Source organism: Hyla sarda, chromosome 3, assembly GCF_029499605.1.
Source record: "Hyla sarda isolate aHylSar1 chromosome 3, aHylSar1.hap1, whole genome shotgun sequence".
Classification (NCBI taxonomy): Eukaryota; Metazoa; Chordata; class Amphibia; order Anura; family Hylidae; genus Hyla; species Hyla sarda.
Window position 1 is genome coordinate 436,861,958 of NC_079191.1, and position 20,787 is coordinate 436,882,744.

At 39.6% G+C, this 20,787-nt stretch overlaps 1 protein-coding gene across 1 annotated transcript in view; it reads right to left on the reverse strand.

The window, feature by feature from the left end:
• PLB1 (phospholipase B1) overlaps positions 1-20,787 on the reverse strand; it is a 133,888-nt gene that overhangs the window by 22,900 nt on the left and 90,201 nt on the right. Inside the window, exons 30-40 of the mRNA XM_056568574.1 lie at positions 19,986-20,086; positions 16,645-16,726; positions 15,550-15,654; positions 11,887-11,982; positions 9,283-9,354; positions 8,016-8,093; positions 6,560-6,623; positions 6,416-6,474; positions 5,022-5,089; positions 2,256-2,299; positions 1,286-1,385 (exon numbers count right to left, since the gene is read on the reverse strand). Coding sequence (XP_056424549.1) covers positions 1,286-1,385; positions 2,256-2,299; positions 5,022-5,089; positions 6,416-6,474; positions 6,560-6,623; positions 8,016-8,093; positions 9,283-9,354; positions 11,887-11,982; positions 15,550-15,654; positions 16,645-16,726; positions 19,986-20,086 — 869 coding nt within the window. The remainder of the gene's footprint in view (positions 1-1,285; positions 1,386-2,255; positions 2,300-5,021; positions 5,090-6,415; positions 6,475-6,559; positions 6,624-8,015; positions 8,094-9,282; positions 9,355-11,886; positions 11,983-15,549; positions 15,655-16,644; positions 16,727-19,985; positions 20,087-20,787) is intronic.

A 20,787-nucleotide genomic window follows, 5' to 3' on the forward strand; every position in this document is an offset into this window, starting at 1 on the left:
ACAGTAGTTATATTCTTGTATATAGGAGCAGTATTATAGTAGTTATATTCTTGTTCATAGGAGCAGTATTATAGTAGTTATATTCTTGTATATAGGAGGCAGTATTATAGTAGTTATATTCTTGTATATAGGAGCAGTATTATAGTAGTTATATTCTTGTATATAGGAGAAGTATTATAGTAGTTATATTCTTGTATATAGGAGCAGTATTATAGTAGTTATATTCTTGTATATAGGAGCAGTATTATAGTAGTTATATTCTTGTATATAGGAGCAGTATTATAGTAGTTATATTCTTGTATATAGGAGGCAGTATTATAGTAGTTATATTCTTGTATATAGGAGCAGTATTATAGTAGTTATATTCTTGTATATAGGAGGCAGTATTATAGTAGTTATATTCCTGTATATAGGAGCAGTATTATAGTAGTTATATTCTTGTATATAGGAGGCAGTATTATAGTAGTTATACTCTTGTATATAGAAGCAGTGTTATAGTAGTTATATTCTTGTATATAGGAGCAGTATTATAGTAGTTATATACTTGTATATAGGAACAGTATTATAGTAGTTATATTCTTGTATATAGGAGCAGTATTACAGTAGTTATATTCTTGTATATAGGAGCAGTATTATAGTAGTTATATTCTTGTATATAGGGGCAGTGTTATAGTAGTTATATTCTTGTATATAGGGGCAGTGTTATAGTAGTTATATTCTTGTATATAGGAGCAGTATTATAGTAGTTATATTCTTGTATATAGGAGCAGTATTATAGTAGTTATATTCTTGTATATAGGAGAAGTATTATAGTAGTTATATTCTTGTATATAGGAGGCAGTATTATAGTAGTTATATTCTTGTATATAGGAGCAGTATTATGGTAGTTATATTCTTGTATATAGGAGCAGTATTATAGTAGTTATATTCTTGTATATAGGAGCAGTATTATAGTAGTTATATTCTTGTATATAGGAGCAGTATTATAGTAGTTATATTCTTGTATATAGGAGCGGTATTATAGTAGTTATATTCTTGTATATAGGGGGCAGTATTATAGTAGTTATATTCTTGTATATAGGAGCAGTATTATAGTAGTTATATTCTTGTATATAGGAGCAGTATTATAGTAGTTATATTCTTGTATATAGGAGCAGTATTATAGTAGTTATATTCTTGTATATAGGAGCGGTATTATAGTAGTTATATTCTTGTACATAGGGGCAGTATAATAGTTATAGTAGCATTTAAATATGTTATATTATAATAAATGCTTAAAACGTACTCAGCTTTGGCGCCACCGACTGCCACATTGAACATAAGGTTAGTTGGGCCAATGCCGGTGGAGAACCCCTTTATGTTCGGATTAAATTTCTTTAGAATGTCTGAAAAAGAATATGATGAATAATAAATTAAAATGATAAAGTATATCAGCAAAAATGTTCTACAGTTAACTATTACTGTTCTGTTACATTATCGATCAGCTGCCTGTCCTGGTGCTCTGATGATCTTTCATAGGGACACGGGCCTTATAGCAGCCAATCATGTCTTATTTACCTTTTTAAGCTACGAAAAAAATAAAAGTGAAATCTGGATTCTTATTTACTAAATAGTTTGGAGTATTTGCATTTCTAGTAAAATCATTAGCTAAAAAAAATCCAGAAAGTGTTATCATGGGGACACAGCAATTTTAAAGGGGTATTCCAGTAAAAAAAAAAAAACTTTTTTTTTTCCATATCAACTGGATCCAGAAAATTAAACAGATTTGTAAATTACTTCTTCTTAATCCGTCCATTACTTATCAGCTGCTGAAGTTGAGTTGTTCTTTTCTGTCTGTTCACAGTGCTCTCTGCTGACACTTCTGTCTGTCTCAGGAACCGTCAAGAGCAGGAGAGGTTTGCTATGGGGATTTGCTACTCTGGACAGTTTTTGAGACAGACAGAGGTGTCAGCAGAGAGCCCTGTGGTCAGACAGAAAAGAACAACTCAACTTCAGCAGCTGATAAGTACTGAAAGGATTAAGATTTTTTAATATTTTAATAGAAGTTATTTACAAATCTGTTTAACTTTCTGGAGCCAGGTGATATGAATTATTATTTTTTTTTTACTGGAATACCCCTTTAATTTCAGAGGGTTTTATGCTCATTGGTGCCCCCTGGCTGTAGAACAAGTCTGTATTAGTCGGAATATCATCTAGTGAGATTTCTATGTCTAACATTTTATCATTATTATCGCACACTCTTTTTAACCTCTTACTTGGTATTGTTGTGTAAGTCTCCAGAGTCCCATCTCCTCCGATACTGAAATTAAAAGGGGAAATATTTCAGTCACATTCGGAAAAAGAAAAAATATTGGTACAAATGCATTGGATTTTTTGTTGCACATTGCACCAAAAACTGACTTGCATGACTTGCCATACATTTAGTAGGTGTTTTAAGCAAGGGTCTTTTCCGGGAAGGGTGTGGCTTTATTGGGAAAAGGGGTGGGGCTTGTGGGTGACTTTGTTTGCCAAAATTTTGACTCAGTACTTTAGGTAGTTGGCTTAAAGGGGTATTCCAGGAATTAACTGGCTCCAGAAAGTCAAACAGATTTGTAAAGTACTTCTATTAAAAAATCTTAAAGGGGTATTCCAGGCCAAAACTTTTTTTTTATATATCAACTGGCTCCGGAAAGTTAAACAGATTTGTAAATTACTTCGATTGAAAAACCTTAATCCTTGCAATAGTTATTAGCTTCTGAAGTTGAGTTGTTGTTTTCTGTCTAACTGCTCTCTGATGACTCACGTCCCGGGAGCTGTGCAGTTCTTATGGGGATATTCTCCCATCATGCACAGCTCCCGGGACGTGACATCATCATTGAGCAGTTAGACAGAATACTTCAAAAGCTAATAACTATTGGAAGGATTAAGATTTTTTAATAGAAGTAATTTACAAATCTGTTTAACTTTCCGGAGCCAGTTGATATATATAAAAAAAAGTTTTTGTCTGGAATACCCCTTTAATCCTTCCAATAATTATCAGCTACTGAAGTTGAGTTGTTCTTATCTGTCTGGAAACAGTGCTCTCTGCTGACATCTCTGCTTGTCTCAGAAACTGCACAGAGTAGAAGAGGTTTGCTATGGGGATTTGCTTCTACTCTGGACAGCTCCCGAGACACATGTCATCAGAGAGCACTTAGACAGAAAAGAACAACTCAACTTCAGCAGCTCATAAGTACTGAAAGCATTAAGATTTTTTAATAGAAGTAATTTACTGTTTAACTTTCTGGAGCCAGTTGATATATAAAAAAAAGTTTTTTCCTGGATAACCCCTTTAACCCCTTAACGTTGAAGGACGTATATTTACGTCCTCCGCCGGCTCCCGCTGTCAACGGCCGGGACCCGTGGCTAATACAGGACATCACCGATCGCAGTGATGGCCTGTATTAACCCTTCAGACGTGGCGATCAAAGCTGACCGCTGCGTCTGAAGTGAAAGTATCCCGGCTGCTCAGTCGGGCTGTTTGGGACCGCCGCGGTGAAATCGCGGCGTCCCAAACAGCTTACAGGACACCGGGAGGGACCTTACCTGCCTCCTCGGTGTCCGATCGGCGAATGACTGCTCCGTGCCTGAGATCCAGGCAGGAGCAGTCAAGCGCCGATAACACTGATCACAGGCGTGTTAATGCACGCCAGTGATCAGCATAGGAGATCAGTGTGTGCAGTGTTATAGGTCCCTATGGGATAACAATGATCAGTGTGTGCAGTGTTATGGGTCCCTATGGGATAACAATGATCAGTGTGTGCAGTGTTATAGGTTCCTATGGGATAACAATGATCAGTGTGTGCAGTGTTATAGGTCCCTATGGGGTAACAATGATCAGTGTGTGCAGTGTTATAGGTTCCTATGGGATAACAATGATCAGTGTGTGCAGTGTTATGGGTCTCTATGGGACCTATAACACTGCAAAATAAAAGTTAAAAAAAAGTGTTAATAAAGGCCATTTAACCCCTTTCCTAATAAAAGTTTGATTCACCCCCCTTTTCCCATAAAAAAAATAAAACAGTGTAAATAAAAATAAACATATGTGGTATCGCCGCGTGCGTAAATGTCCGAACTATAAAAATATATCGTTAATTAAGCCGCACGGTCAATGGCGTACACGTAAAAAAATTCCAAAGTTCAAAAAAGCGTATTTTTGGTCACTTTTTATACCATTAAAAAATGAATAAAAAGTTATTAAAAAGTCCAATCAAAACAAAAAATGGTACCAATAAAAACTTCAGATCACGGCGCAAAAAATGAGCCCTCATACCGCCCTGTACGTGAAAAAATAAAAAAGTTATAGGGGTCAGAAGATGACATTTTTAATGTAGTTATGATTTTTTCCAGACGTACGACAAAATCAAACCTATATAAGTAGGGAATCATTTTAACTGTAAGGACCTACAGAATAATGATAACGTGTCATTTTTATCTAAATATGCACTGCGTAGAAACGGAAGCCCCCAAAAGTTACAAAATGGCGTTTTTTCTTTGATTTTGTTGCACAATGATTTTTTTTTCCCCGTTTCGCCGTGAATTTTTGGGTAAAATGTTTACTGTCACTGCAAAGTAGAATTGGGACGCAAAAAGTATGCCATAATATGGATTTTTAGGTGGAAAATTGAAAGGGTTATGATTTTTAAAAGGTAAGGAGGAAAAAACGAAAGTGCAAAAACTGAAAAACCCTGCGTCCTTAAGGGGTTAAAATTTGTTTAGACCAGCATGCTAATGCTAAGCAGCAGGTATCATGGTCTGGGCAGTGCATGGGAGACCAACAGCAATTCTCAGAGCAGGGTTTTCCAACCAGTGTGCCTCCAGCTGTTGTGAAACTACAACTCCCACCATTCCCGGACAGCTGTTAGCTATCTGGCCATGCTGGGAGTTGCAGTTTTGCAACAGCTGGAGGTATGCTGATTGGAAAACTCTGGTCTAGAAAGTGTAAAGATACATCAGATATATCAGTCTGGGTCCCTGGATATGTTACATCCTGCAGACCTCACCTCCAGGACAGTCCTCTCCACTCTGTAGCCAGGTTCAGCAGTGATGTGGATTTGGCACCAAAAGCCGCCTAAAGCACAAAGCAAAATATCATAAAAGTTTTTTTTTACTACTACGTAAAAAAGTTACTTAAAGGAGTAGTCCAGTGGTGATTCAGTGGTGAGCAACTTATCCCCTATCCTAAGGATAGGGGATAAGTTGCAGATCGCGGGGGGTCCGACCGCTGGGGCCCCCTGCGATCTCCTGTACGGAGCCCCGACAGCCCGCAGGAAGGGGGCGTGTCGACCTCCGCACGAGGCGGCGGCCGACACGCCCCCTCAATACAACTCTATGGCAGAGCCGAAGCGCTGCCTTCGGCAATCTCCGGCTCTGCCATAGAGATGTATTGAGGGGGCGTGTCGGCCGCTGCCTCGTGCGGGGGTCGACACCCGCTATCTCGGCGGAGAGCCGGGGTCCCGTACAGAGAGATCGCAGGGGGCCCCAGTGGTCGGACCCCCCGCGATCTCAAACTTATCCCCTATCCTTAGGATAGGGGATACGTTTTTCACCACTGGACTACCCCTTTAATAGTAATTTAAATTATCTATCTATCTCATATCTATCTATCTCATATCTATCTATCTATCTCATATCTATCTATCTATCTCATATCTATCTATCTCATATCTATCTCATATCTATCTATCTATCTCATATCTATCTATCTCATATCTATCTATCTATCTCATATCTATCTATCTCATATCTATCTATATCATATCTATCTATCTATCTCATATCTATCTATCTCATATCTATCTCATATCTATCTATCATCTATCTATCTCATATCTATCTCATATCTATCTATCTATCTATCTCTCATATCTATCTATCTATCTCATATCTATCTATCTATCTATCTATCTCATTTCTATCTCATATCTATCTATCTCATATCTATCTATCTATCTCATATCTATCTATCTATCTATCTCATATCTATCTATCTCATGTCTATCTATCTCATATCTATCTATCTATCTATCTATCTATCTATCTCATGTCTATCTATCTCATATCTATCCATCTCATATATATCTATCTCATATCTATCTATCTCATGTCTATCTATCTCATATCTATCTATCTATCTATCTATCTCATATCTATCTATCTATCTCATGTCTATCTATCTCATATCTATCTATCTCATGTCTATCTATCTATCTATCTCATATCTATCTATCTCATGTCTATCTATCTATCTCATATCTATCTATCTATCTATCCCATATCTATCTATCTATCTCATATCTATCTATCTATCTATCTATCATCTATCTATCTATCTATACTTTTTTGGCAGTGTAAATCTGCCCTTCATTATAACACAGTAGTAAATCTAGTGACTTACCGTCAGTGAATCACCCAAAGCTGCCACCACCTTGATGTCTCCCGGACGGAGCTGATGGGCTGTGGAATAATACAGAATACAGAACGGTCACATAGGAAGCATCAGCCCAGGACAATATATCTTTATGTAATGTCGTCTTCTCACCAGACTTGGGAACAGTATTAGATACGGCGGTGAATCCGCGACACTCCATATCGCTGCCCCAGTTCTGTGAGGAAACAAGATTTTATTAATAATTCAGATATTGGAACCATAATAATAATACATCTCACATAGACCCAGGGAGAGCTGCAAAGAGCAAAGATCATAAGGGCAAACTAGGCAGATGTCTAGGATCACCAACATGAGGGGCAGCAAAACATGATACATATAAGAGGTGCATCAGGCCAGGTAATGGACATGTATCTATATACAGGGTATACGGGGGTGATGCTGGTCATTTATATGTCATAGGCTTGAGTGTGGGGCAGGAAATTAACCCCTTCTCCTGGCACCTTCTGTGTCTTAATGCCAAAGCAATTTTTTTTCCAATGTTTTGCCATCATTGCTAAGTGCCCTAATTCTTTTTATTTTTCCATTCACAAAGCCACAGTGCTCTCTACTGACACCTCTGTCTGTGTCAGGAACTGTCCAGAGCAGGAGGGGTTTGCTATGGGGATTTGTTCCTACTCTGCACAGTTCCTGACATGGGTCAGACACTGTGGTCAGACTGGAAAGAACTACTCAACATCCCGTGGAGCATACAGCAGCTGATAAGTACTGGAAGGACTAAGATTGTTTAATAGAAGAAATGTACAAAACTGTTTAAAGGGGTTACCCAGGAAAAAACTTTATATATATATCAACTGGCTCCAGAAAGTTAAACAGATTTGTAAATTACTTCTATTAAAAAAATCTTAATCCTTTCAGTACTTATAAGTTGTTGAAGTTGAGTTGTTCTTTTCTGTCTAAGTGCTCTCTGATGACACCTGTCTCGGGAACTGTCCAGAGTAGAAGCAAATCCCCATAGCAAACCTCTTCTACTCTGTGCAGAGAGATGTCAGCAGAGAGCACTGTTGCCAGACAGAAAAGAACAACTCAACTTCAGCAGCTGATAATTATTGGAAGGATTAAGATTTTTTTTAATAGAAGTAATTTATAAATCTGTTTAACTTTATGGAGCCAGTTGATATAAAAAAAAAAAAAAGTTTTTTCTTGGAATACCCCTTTAACTTTGTGGCAGGGGGAAGGATGGGGTGTATTGAATTACAGCTCCCAAACCTATTCTTCCCCTGTCCATTCAGAACATATGCACGCTCGCCCATACCGACTGTCCACGTCTGTAGGAAGGAGAAGAGGTGTAGCTGTCGGCTGAATGTTGTATAGGAATCTATTGTAATATTCACAAAGCAAACTGATCGATAAGCCAATAAGTCAGTGTTTGCCAACCAGGGAGCCTCTAGATGTAGTAGAACTACAGCTCCCAGCATGCCCGGACAGCTGTTGTCTGTCTGGGCATGCTGGAAGTTGTAGTTTTGCAACAGCTGAAGGCACCCTGTTTGGGAAACACTGCAATAAGTAACATGCGGTAGGGTAAGGCACATCGTAGGAGTAACATTACATTAATGGGGCTCGTTGTGGGCGGTGGGGCGGGGTACTGGTAGTTGCTGTTCTTGGATGTCCGCAAGTATGGCTGTGCCTGGAAAAGAAAGGAAAGGTTATTATGTATCCAGTCAATAAGTGATTCATACAAACTACTCAGGGCCCAAACCGCATGGGGGACCAAGAGCTGCATGTCCAATGGCTTAGCCATGACAGCTGCCTAGTAACATTGAATCATCTTAAAGGGGTACTCCGGTTGAAAACTTTTTTTTTATTTATTATTAAATCAACTGGTGCCAGAAAGTTAAACAGATTCATAAGTTGCTTTTATTAAAAAATCTTAATCCTTCCAGCACTTATTAGCTGCTGAATACTACAGAGGAAATTCTTTTCTTTTTGGAACACAGAGCTCTCTGCTGAATCACCAGCACAGTGCTCCCTGCTGACATCTCTGTCCATTTTAGGAACTGTCCAGAGCAGCATATGCTTGCTATGGGGATTTTCTCCTACTCTGGACAGTTCTTAAAATGGACAAAGGTGTCAGCAGAGAGCACTGTGCTTGTGATGTCAGCAGAGAGCTCTGTGTTCCAAAAAGAAAAGAATTTCCTCTGTAGTATTCAGCAGCTAATAAGTGCTGGAAGGATTACGATTTTTTAATAGAAGTAATTTACAAATCTGTTTAACCAGTTGGTTTAAAAAAAAATAAAAAAAATAAAAAAAGTTTTCCACCAGAGTACCCCTTTAATATGTGTAACCTGTAGATCAGTGTTTACCAACCAGGGTGTCTCCAGCTGTTGCAAAACTACAACTCCCAGCATGCCCGGACGGCCAAAGGCCGTCCGGGCATGCTGGGAGTTGTAGTTTTGCAACAGCTGCAGGTATCCTGGTTGGAAAACATTGCGGTAGATTGACATTATGGGATTGGCAAAGACTGGATCAAACTCTGGGCTAGGACCCGGGTCATACCCTAAGTTCTGAGTTGATAAATTGGCATCGCCTATTCAGGGTCCTTACCCATTGGCCAAAGTGGAGAGCGGCTACAAAGAGCGTCTCCATCTCTGGAGGACCTCCCCTGTCCTGCATTACACAGACAAGCCATTGATATATAAATGGGCTCGGTGTAATACTTCATTTCTCCAGTGGTGGTGCTGCAGAAAAACAGAACCCTTAGTGCTATAGATCGCAACTGATCGCCGGGGGGAAACTCTCTGGTAGTTTATACTCAGGGTTATATGACAGTCTAATCTTCATAGCCACATTAGCGTCGGAGTCCTGCGGTCACCCACCTGTGTAGGACACTTCAGCTCGATATTCTCAGTAAAATCCAGACTGTCCGTCTTCTGCTGAAGAGGTTCAAGCTGGGGAACAAAAAGCAAGTGCCATTAGGAAGAGCGCCCCCCAGTGAGAAGCACGAATAGTGTCACAAAGAGGAATGAGGAGACGTTCTTGTGTATGAGCTATGAGAGCCTGTTCTATGTGTTGTACACTGCATGGTGACGGATAAAGCTTAAAGGGGTACTCTGGCGGAAAACTATTTTTTTTTTTTTAAATCAACTGGTGCCGGAAAGTTATACAGATTTGTAAATTACTTCTATTTTAAAATCTTAATCCTACCTGTACTTATCAGCTGCTGTATGCTCCAGAGTTGTGTAGTTCTTTCCAGCACAGTGCCCTCTGCTTCCACCTCTGTCCATGTCAGGAACTGTCCAGAGCAGGAACAAATCCCCATAGGAAACCTCTCCTGCTCTGGACAGTTCCTGACATGGACAGAGGTGTCAGCAGAGAGCACTGTGGTCAGATTGGAAAGAACTACACAACTTCATGTGGAGCATACAGCAGCTGATAAGTACTGGACAGGTTAAGATTTTTAAATAGAAGTAATTTACAAATCTGGCACCAGTTGATTAAAAAAAAAATGTTTTCCACTGGAGTTCCCCTTTAAATTTAGGTTCTGTTGATGGCAAATTTAACGACCATTATCTTATTTCAACCGTAATTTTTTGTTACATTAGATTATTGCTGTTTTCACTGAATTTTTAGTGTGTGTGTGTGTGTGTGTGTGTGTATGTGTGTATATATGAAACAAAACAAAAAACAAATAAACCAATATATGTATATATATATATATATATATATATATATATATATGTATATATAATTTTATTTTTTATTTTTTTTTAGGGAATTTTGGCGTGTTTTTTTTCCCCTGTAGACTTCTATGGGAGAAAAAAAATGCTAAGAAAAATGCCAAGAAAAACTCAATCTTCAACAGAAATCCTTGAGTCACATATGATGGAAGAATCACATGACTTGTAATGAGAAAAATGCCGAAGAAAAAAAATACCAAGACTAAAACACATTATTTAAAATAATAATAGTAATAAAAAATAAAAAAAAACACAAAAACTGCTGTTTTTTTTTTGTGCCATTTTGTTTCAGATGTTTCAAAAACAAAAACGCAAACATAAGTTGCAGGGAAACTTCGCTTACAGCAGGTAAAGAAGTGAAATTTAGCAAGTTATAGTGCAAACATGGCGTGAATAATTTGCGACTTTTTAGCATAAAACACTGGCACAAATGGCTTGATAAAGATTTTTTTAACAGCTATTTATATTTTAATAAAATACAGGAAAAAAAACGTTGAGCATGACAGCACTGACCATAAAAAATGCTAAAAGGCGTATGCAAACAATATTAGTAATAATAACTATATAAGAGTATTTTACTATAGATGTAGAAGTAACATCTAGCTGCGGTGTTTTTTATTAGAAAAAAAAATGGAAAAATGCAAATTTAAAAAATGGAAACGTCTGTGTGAGCCTCCAGCTGTTGCAAAACTACAATTCCCAGCAAGCCCGGACAGCCGAAGGCTGTCCGGGCATGCTGGGAGTTGTAGTTTTGCAATAGCTGGTGAACCGCACGTTGGGGAACATTGGTCTAAGCATTAAAGGGGTACTCCGTTGGAAATATATATATTTTTTAAAATCAACTGATGCCAGGAAGTTAAACAGATTTGTAAATCACTTCTATTAAAACATCTCAATCCTTCCAGTACCTATTGGTGGCTGTATACTACAGAGGAAATTTCTTTTCTGTCTGACCACAGTGCTCTCTGCTGACACCTCTGTCCATGTCAGGAACTGTCCAGAGCAGCATATGTTTGCTATGGGGAATTTCTCCTACTCTGGACAGTTCCGGACATGGACTGAGGTGTCAGCAGAGAGCACTGTGGTCGTGACAGAAAAGAAATCGCAAAAGAAAAGAATTTCCTCTGTAGTATACACTCACTAATAAGTACTGGAAGGATTAAGATTTTTTAATAGAAGTTATTTACAAATCTGTTTAACTTTCTGGCACCAGTTAATTAAAAAAACAAAAAAACTTTTTCTACCGGAGTACCCCTTTTATAGATCAGCATTATTATTATAAGGTTCCCATTCAGGTGACTGAATGATAATATAAGGCCCTATTCACACGTCCGAAATTTCCGTGCAGAAAATTTCCGATGGAGATTCCGCAGCAGTGGATTTATTCAATAGGATTCTGCTGCGCTGTTCACCTGGCGGAATATCTGCGCCAGATGTTTCTTGCACGGAAATTGTAATTATATTCGAACCTATATAGCCGTCTATTTTCCGTGCAGACATTCAGGACATGTGAACATAGCCAAAGTTTCCAAATGGTGTGCCTCCAGCTGTTGCAAAATTACAACTTCCAGTATGCTAAGCAGCAGGTATCGCGGTCTGGGCAGTGGATGGGAGACCAACAGCAATGCTCAGAACGGTGTTTCCCAACCTGTTTTTAAAAAATAACTGAAAACTGCAATAAAAAGAGATAAAGGCGATGCTAGAAAGAAAACAATCTGTGTACATGCAGATCCATGACCTTACCATATTGTTCCAGAGCTTCCTCGCCAGCTGAGTGTGAGCTTTCTGGCTGAGATGGAAACAGTCCGGGGCAAGATAGGAAATATCGGGTTCTCCTGTCTAAAACAAAAAAAAACATAAAGAACACTGAATGAGATGATCGGAATTATATTATTATTATTTCAATGAAAATAATGTTCCTCAGGGGCGGGAGATGAGGCAGATCAGAGAGGACGCCCCCTAGTGTACAGCTACAGTAACTCCTGTGCCACTTCCACTCAATTGCGGGAGCAGTGAAGCAAGAGGAATTAGGGATGTATATAGGGGACTATTGGGGTTGTTTGTGGACACCAAAATGACTGGACACAGAGTACACAGAGAACCGTTTTGCAGACACCATTAGTCCAGGGACTGCCATTAAACTATGTCAATAAACTGTGTCAATTTTTTCCAGTTTTGGAGATTATTCAAACATGCTTTTTAAGAGCTGCAGTAACATGGCATGACCACTATACAACATATGGCGCTGTCTGTTTCCGGCTCCTTTCTTTGTATATACAGCAACTGTGGCTCAATGGATTCTGGAACAGATCGTAAGGAAACACCATCAATATCTGATCAGTGGGCACTGATCGATTGAGCTGTGGTGCCTGCATAGACAGAGAACAGAGCTGGGAGCAGACAGCGCTATATGGAGTGTAGTGGCCACACTGGGTTACTACAGCTCAGCTCTCTGATATCAATAGGAAGCGCACTGCAGTAACATGGCATGGCCACTATACAACATATGGCGCTGTCTGCTTCCGGCTCTTTTCACCATATACAGTGATCCCTCAACTTACAATGGCCTCAACATACAATATTTTCAACATACACTGGTCTTTTCTGGTCTTTTCTTGACCATTGTAACTTACACCATACACAACATACAATGCTACGTACAATCCAGATCTGTGAAATGTGTCAAAGGCTGGAAGAACCGACCAATCAGAATGGGCATTACTGGTAAAACCCCTGTAGTACTGAAGTGTATGCACTGATTGGTGTCTGGTAGCGCCCCCTACAGTACAGGGAGGTATTACATGTTCTGTACTCTATACCTGTATTACTGAAGTGTATGCACTGACTGATGTCTGTTAGCACCCCCTACAGTACAGGGAGGTATTACATGTTCTGTACTCTTTTCCTGTACCAGGGTTAGCTGCTCCTTTGGACACCAGGTGAGGGCGGTCCCATTTTACTTTTTTAGGACATTGGGGGGTATGTATCAATAATGGTGTTGCAATGTGTGATTTTATGCATGTTTGTTTGCGTCAAATGGAGCGTAGCTGCGCCAAAATGATCAATTGTCCCACGCAAGTTTGTAATTCTGGCACAAATGCAGCCCTACAAAAAGGCGCAGACTCCTGCCCCAGAATTCCAGGCAAACATTTCTGGCTGTGTGGCAGCAGCTGAAAAATGTTAAATCTGACCTTTGAATCTTGCCAGGTTCACAAAGGTAAATCTTACATAGCTAGGTCCTTTTTGTATGTTTAAAAATTTATATAATATGAAATCACAGTTATGTGACGTTCCTAAAGCACATTAAAAAAAAACATTATTGTATAAAACATTTTATTTAAAATAAAAAATAAAAAAATTGTCTTGGTGTAAATTTTGTGTTTCCTCCAAAAATGTTTTCATGTAAACAAACATTTGTAACCCCCTTTGGTTGGTCAGAGTTTGAATGTTCTACCTTCTATTGTTGTAGCTACTTTCTCTATCATTTTTTTCTTGGTGTAAGTTTGCGACTTAACCGGCATCATTGCACCCGAAATTGCACCAAAACAAGAAAGTCGCAATTGACGAATTCCAAACCAAGGCATGAATTCAACTGAAATCACGACCAACACCGTCAAATTAGTCATAATGTCCTAAACCATTTGGCGCAACTGATTGTCGCAAAAAAGTAACATATAAAGAAAATAGCGTCAGGGTGCGTTCCCACAGGGCGTATACGCAGCGTATTTGACGCAGCGCAAAATTTATGGCAGCAGCAGGAAATACGCTGCGTATCCCTTGCTCACTATACACACAGGGCTTTCCGGCGGCAGCCCTATGCGTGTAGTGAGTTTTGGAGGCGGGGCTGCGCGTCACAGACACCCCGGCATATGGCTCCGCCTCCAAAACATAGCCGTTACATTAATTGCAAGTAAGAAGCTGATCGGGCCATCTACAATAAGGACTTTGGGGGAGATTTATCAAAACCTGTGCAGAGGAAAACTTGCCCAGTTGCCCATAGCAATCAGATCGCTGCTTTCATTTTTCACAGGCCTTCATAAAAATGAAAGAAGCAAGATGATTGGTTGCTATGGGCAACTGGGCAAGTTTTCCTCTGCACAGGTTTTGGTAAATCTCCCCCTTTGTGTCTGCTGACCGCCCCCATTCCCAGCTGGTCAGACTAAGGGACTCCGCTTGACAGCGCTGCAGTCCCCCCAAACGGTGCCCACCACCAAGCGCTGCTTTCTTAGGAGTCGGCCGAGACTCCAGCAGTGCGATCCCTGACTGAGGCAAGGAACCTGGCGAAATATCCTATACAGCCGGCATACAGGACTACACATAAGGGTGATCCGTGGAACCCCGGGGGTGGTGAGCATTTTATGGAGTTTATTGCAAATTGGCTAATCTAATAGGACTTTTTAATGTGTGATATACACAGAGAACTATAAGGAGTGATCTTGATTGACTGTTAATCAACTCGTTACTGATCACCAAGCGCTACATTGCATCTGCTGGATTGGGTTATTATCACTGTCTGGAAAGATACATTATCATTACATCAATTGATTAACTGTGTAGCTGTAGCTGCTACACTGTATCTGCCTTAGGCTGGGTTCACACTACGTTTTGTCCCATACGGGAGCGCATACGGCAGGAGGGAGCTAAAACCTTGCGCTCCCGTATGTGACCGTATGCGCTCCCGTATGCCATTCACTTCAATGAGCCGACCGGAGTGAAACGTTCGGTCCGGTCGGCTCATTTTTGCGCCGTATGCGGTTTTACAACCGGACCTAAAACTGTGGTCAACCACGGTTTTAGGTCCGGTTGTAAAAGCGCATACGGCGCAAAAATGAGCCGACCGGACCGAACGTTTCACTCCGGTCGGCTCATTGAAATGAATGACATACGGGAGCGCATACGGTGACATACGGGAGCGCAAGCTTTTAGCTCCCCCCTGCCGTATGCGCTCCCGTATGGGAGAAAACGTAGTGTGAACCCAGCCTTACACTGAGAACAGGAACAATTGAATGAACATTTGCATTGAGAATTGTTGTTCCACATAATTATATTGATTATTAGATTGCTATATTGATATCACAGGCTCAAGTCGCAGAATATTTTTATAGTTGATATATTTATTGTTGTTTTTATTACATCTTATAATTTTGTATTAATTAAAATTATTTAGGGGAGTACAAGGGCCCTGTACATTCCCTATTTAATCTATTATTATTCTATATTAATAAATATTAATTATTATTTTAAACCAAATATCTTTGACCTTTGAGCCCCATTTTCTTTTAACATAATTTACAAATCTGTTTAACTTTCTGGCACCAGTTCATTTAAAAAATAAAAAAACAAGTTTTCCACTGGAGTACCCCTTTAAGTGCATGAAATCATAGACAATAGGTGGGGATCGATTACCGGAAGGTATGGAATTTTCGTATTTCGGAAAAACGGCTGGAGCACCACCGTGAAGTCTTCTCTGGTGTCGTATCTTCCGGAATCAACGAAATCTCTGAGACTTTGCTATAAAAAGGAACAAAAATAAATAAATTAATTAAGTGTTGTCAGAAGAGTCCGCGACAGCAGGAAATTACCATCAGGCCAAACTATTGCACCTCTAGTCAATGGGACAGGGGTCTCCAGACCTCGGACCTCCAGCTTTTGTAAAACTACAACTCCCAGCATGTTAAGCAGGAGATATCTTGGTCCGGGCAGTGGATGGGAGACCAACAGCAATGCTCAGAGCTGTGTTTCCCAACCAATGTGCCTCCAGCTGTTGCAAAATTACAACTTCCAGCTTTGCTAAGCAGAAGGTATCATGGTCCGGGCAGTGGATGGGAGACCAACAGCAATGCTCAGAGCAGTGTTTCCCAACCAGTGTGCCTCCAGCTGTTGCAAAACTACAACTCCCAGCTAGCTAAGCACCAGCTATCATGGTCCGGGCGGTGAATTAGAGACCAACAGCAATGCTTAGAGCAGTGTTTCCCAACCGGGATGCTTCCAGCTGTTGCAAAACTACAACTCCCAGCATGCTAAGCAGCAGGTATCTTGGTCCGGGCAGTGGATGGGAGACCAACAAAAATGCTCAGAGCTGTCTTTCCCAACCAATGTGCCTCCAGCTGTTGCAAAATTACAACTTCCAGCTTTGCTAAGCAGAAGGTATCATGGTCCGGGCAGTGGATGGGAGACCAACAGCAATGCTCAGAGCAGTTTTTCCCAACCAGTGTGCCTCCAGCTGTTGCAAAACAACAACTCCCAGCTAGCTAAGCACCAGGTATCATGGTCTGGGCGGTGAATTAGAGACCAACAGCAATGCTTAGAGCCTTCGGCTGTCCGGGCATGCTGGGACTTGTAGTTTTGCAACAGCTGGAGGCACCCTGGTTGGGAAACACTGCCCTATACAGTCTGACACTGTTGAAACTTAATGGACTAAGATAATACCCAGTCGTCAACTCTGTCATACATTTCCAGGCGGAATAGCAGAGGGACGTGCAGAATATGCGGGACGTGTACCTGATAGGCGTGATTGATGCTCTTCATATCTTCAAACTCCTGAGTACTGGCCTGGACGCTCAGCAGACATGGACACAGCATGCTATGGAGAGACACCGCCGACACGTGTTATACAGAATCACCGCTATCTATATGTCTCACTCAGTTATATGGCGGTATTGTTACTTGGGAACTATATGGCAGGATTATGTCCCATATATTATTTAAATGAAGTACTGCTTATGATTTAGTTATTATTTATTACTGTACGGTGGTATTATGTGGGCTGCATGTAGCAGCTCTGGCACTATATGATGGTATTACGTAAACAGCATTACCATGGCACTATATGATGGCATTTTGTATGCTATATATATATGGCTGCAATACTTGGCATCTAGTAATAGAATTATGTAAGCGGTATGTAGAAGCACGACCATGGCACTATCTAATTGTATTATGTATGCTGTATATGGCAGCATTAACTTGGCACTATAGAGTGGTATTATGTATGCAGTATATGGCAGCATTAGCTTGACCTTATATGGTAGTATTGTGTATACAGTATATGGCAGCATTAGCTTGGCACTATAGAGTGGTATTATGTATGCAGTATATGGCAGTATTAACTTGGCACTATAGAGTGGCACTATAGAGTGGTATTATGTACGCAGTATATGGCAGCATTAACATGGCACAACATGGTGGCATTATGTTTGTCATAAAAAGCAGCATTACCGTGGCACTATATGATGGCATTATATCTGCTATATATGGCTGCATTACTTGGCACCATGTGATGGTATTATGTAAGCAGAATATGGCAGCATTAACTTAGCAATATTTAGTAGTATTGTGTATGCAATCTATGGCAGCATTAACTTGGCACTATATGGTGGTATCAGGTATACAGTATACGGCAGCATTAACATGGCACAACATGGTTGCATTATCTGTATTGTATATAGCATCATTTACTTGGCACTATATATTGGTATTATGTAAGATGTATTTGGCAGCATGGCCAGGGCACTATATAATAGTATTATGTATGCCGTATGAGACCTCATTATCTTGGCACTATATGATGTCTTTTTCAGGCTGCATATGGCTGTATTATTTTTGCACTATATGATGGTATTATGTGAGCTGTATATGGTGACTTTTACTTAGCCCTATATGATGGTATTATGTGAGCTGTATATGGCAACTTTTACTTAGCACTATATGATGGTATTATGTGAGCTGTATATGGTAACTGTTACTTAGCCCTATATGATGATATTATGTGAGCTGTATATGGTGACTTTTACTTAGCACTATATGATGGTATTATGTGAGCTGTATATGGTAACTATTACTTAGCCCTATATGATGGTATTATGTGAGCTGTATATGGTAACTTTTAATTAGCCCTATATGATGATATTATGTGAGCTGTATATGGCAACTTTTACTTAGCCCTATATGATGGTATCATATGAGCTGTATATGATAATATCATCATATAGGGCTAAGTAAAAGTTGCCATATACAGCTCACATAATACCATCATAGAGTGCTAAGGAAAAGTTATATGAGCTGTATATGGTAACTTTTACTAAGCACTATTATGGACATTTATCAACGGGTTTAGTCAGGTTTTCTTTACTATAATTGTCGCAAAATTGTCGCAACTGCGACTACGCGATTTTTCGTGCGACATTTTGACTGGAAAGCTAGAAAAGCAAGTTTTCCAAAAATGAACTACGTAGTAATAATTTTAAAATGGACTACGGGTATTCAGGTATTTATTAACTGCGACAGTCGCAACTGCGCAAAAAAAAGTCGCAACAGGGTTAAAAATTGACTAAATTCACTCCAGCTCAAACATGGAGCAGAAAAAGCTACTACCAAAGTAAAAAAGGAAAAATTGCTTACGTGAAAGAAAATTATCAACAGGCTGAAACCAGTTGATAAATAAGTCGCACATAAGCAAAAAAACAGTAAGGAAAAAATTACAAAAAAAAGAAACATAAGCAAAGATTGATAAATGTCCCTCTATATGATGGTATTATGTGAGCTGTATATGGTGACTTTTACTTAGCCTTATATGATGGTATTATGTGAGCTGTATATGGTAACTTTTACTTAGCCCTATATGATAATATTATGTGAGCTGTATATGGCAACTTTTAATTAGCCCTATATGATGGTATTATGTGAGCTGTATATGATAATACCATCATATAGGGCTAAGTAAAAGTTGCCATATACAGCTCACATAATACCATCATAGAGGGCTAAGGAAAAGTTATGTGAGCTGTATATGGCAACTTTTACTTAGCACTATATAATGGTATTATGTGAGCTGTATATGGTAACTTTTACTTAGCACTATATGATGGTACAGTATTATGTGAGCTGTATATGGTAACTTTTACTTAGCACTATATGATGGTATTATATGAGCTGTATATGGTAACTTTTAATTAGCCCTATATGATAATATTATGTGAGCTGTATATGGTAACTTTTAATTAGCCCTATATGATAGTATTATGTGAGCTGTATATGATAACTTTTACTTAGCCCTATATGATGGTTTTATGTGAGCTGTATATGATAATATCATCATATAGGGCTAAGTAAAAGTTGCCATATACAGCTCACGTAATACCATCATAGAGTGCTAAGGAAAAGTTATGTGAGCTGTATATGGCAACTTTTACTTAGCACTATATGATTGTATTATATGAGCTGTTTATGGCAACTTTTACTTGGCGCTATATGATGGTATTAAATAAACTGTATGTGGCAGCATTAGTTTGGCACTATATTGTGGCATTATGTAGAATTAAATTACTAGACACGCCATCTACCTTGCTGTCTACACCAGAATTTGCGCCAGAATAAAAAAAAAAAAAAAAAAACCTGCCTAACTCTCCATTTTGCATAGAAAACCCCAAAAAGGGGAGTGGCCATATATAAAAAGGGGCATGGTCACTGAAAAGGGGAGTGTTCCTGACATTTTCACAAAAACCCAACATATTTACTAAGGTTTCCACAGAAAATGTGGTGGATTTGAGCTGAGGAATACCCCACAGATCAGAACGTGTGTAAAAAAAAGCAAAATGTAGGGAAAGTGGAAAATGTAGGGAAACCTTAGTAAATACCGGGGAAAATAAATTGTAGGGAACTAAAACCCATAAAGAAACCTACACAACACTCTTAGTAAATAAGGGTCAATGTATCTATTTTAGGATTACAGACAAAATTGTTGCGGGTGCAGTAACTGCCACAAGGACACGTTCTCTCCTCAGTACAGGATAACACCTCCTGGCACCACAGAAATGCTCGGCCACGTCCAGCAGGTCCATTACCTTGAAAGTAAAACCGGACAGTCCACGCGGTTATCCAGCACGGCTTCTCTCAGGGGGATGATGTCCATCACCTCCACCAGGTTGACGAAAGCCTTGGGAACCTGATAGAGGAAGAGGTTTACAGAATGGTCAAGTAACAGCGGAAAGTCAATGTGAACCCATTATCTGACATGACGTATACAGATACGGGAGGAGCTATCAGCTGCTGGGTGTTCAGATATAGCAGATTTGTTGCAGATTTTCAATGTACGATTGCAATAGTGATGGAACAATCCACTGAAAAATCTGTGGAAATATCTAGATTTTTCACTTAAATGGGCACTGTCCTTAAAACTAGTTTTTGCGATTGCATTCCTTATGGTAAAATAAAAATCCCTCTAATGTATTTTGTTTAAACAAAATTAAGTTTTCTATATTTTGTGTTTAAAAAAAAAGCTGCCACTAGGTGTCTCCCTACTTGTCCAGAGCACATCTCCCCCTATCTCTTGCACAGACTTTGGACTCCTGCTGGCCTGGCAGAAGTCCAAAATCAGGAAATGCAATCTAGAGTGCTGAGGGGAATGTGTGCAGCCTTAGCCAATCATAGCTCATCTCACACTGAACTGCTCTGGGCTGTGTGTAGCAGAGTGAGGGAGGAAGGTCTCCCCTGTATGGCTTCAGATGATGTCACGCCTGCTGGGGAACGCCCCTTCCCAGTCTGTGAATCTGACTGAGACTGAGCAGAAAATACAGAGCAATGTCAAGGTAGAAAACTAAAAAAATACTAAAAATAAAGGCAGGGGGTGGTTTATCATGATGGGGG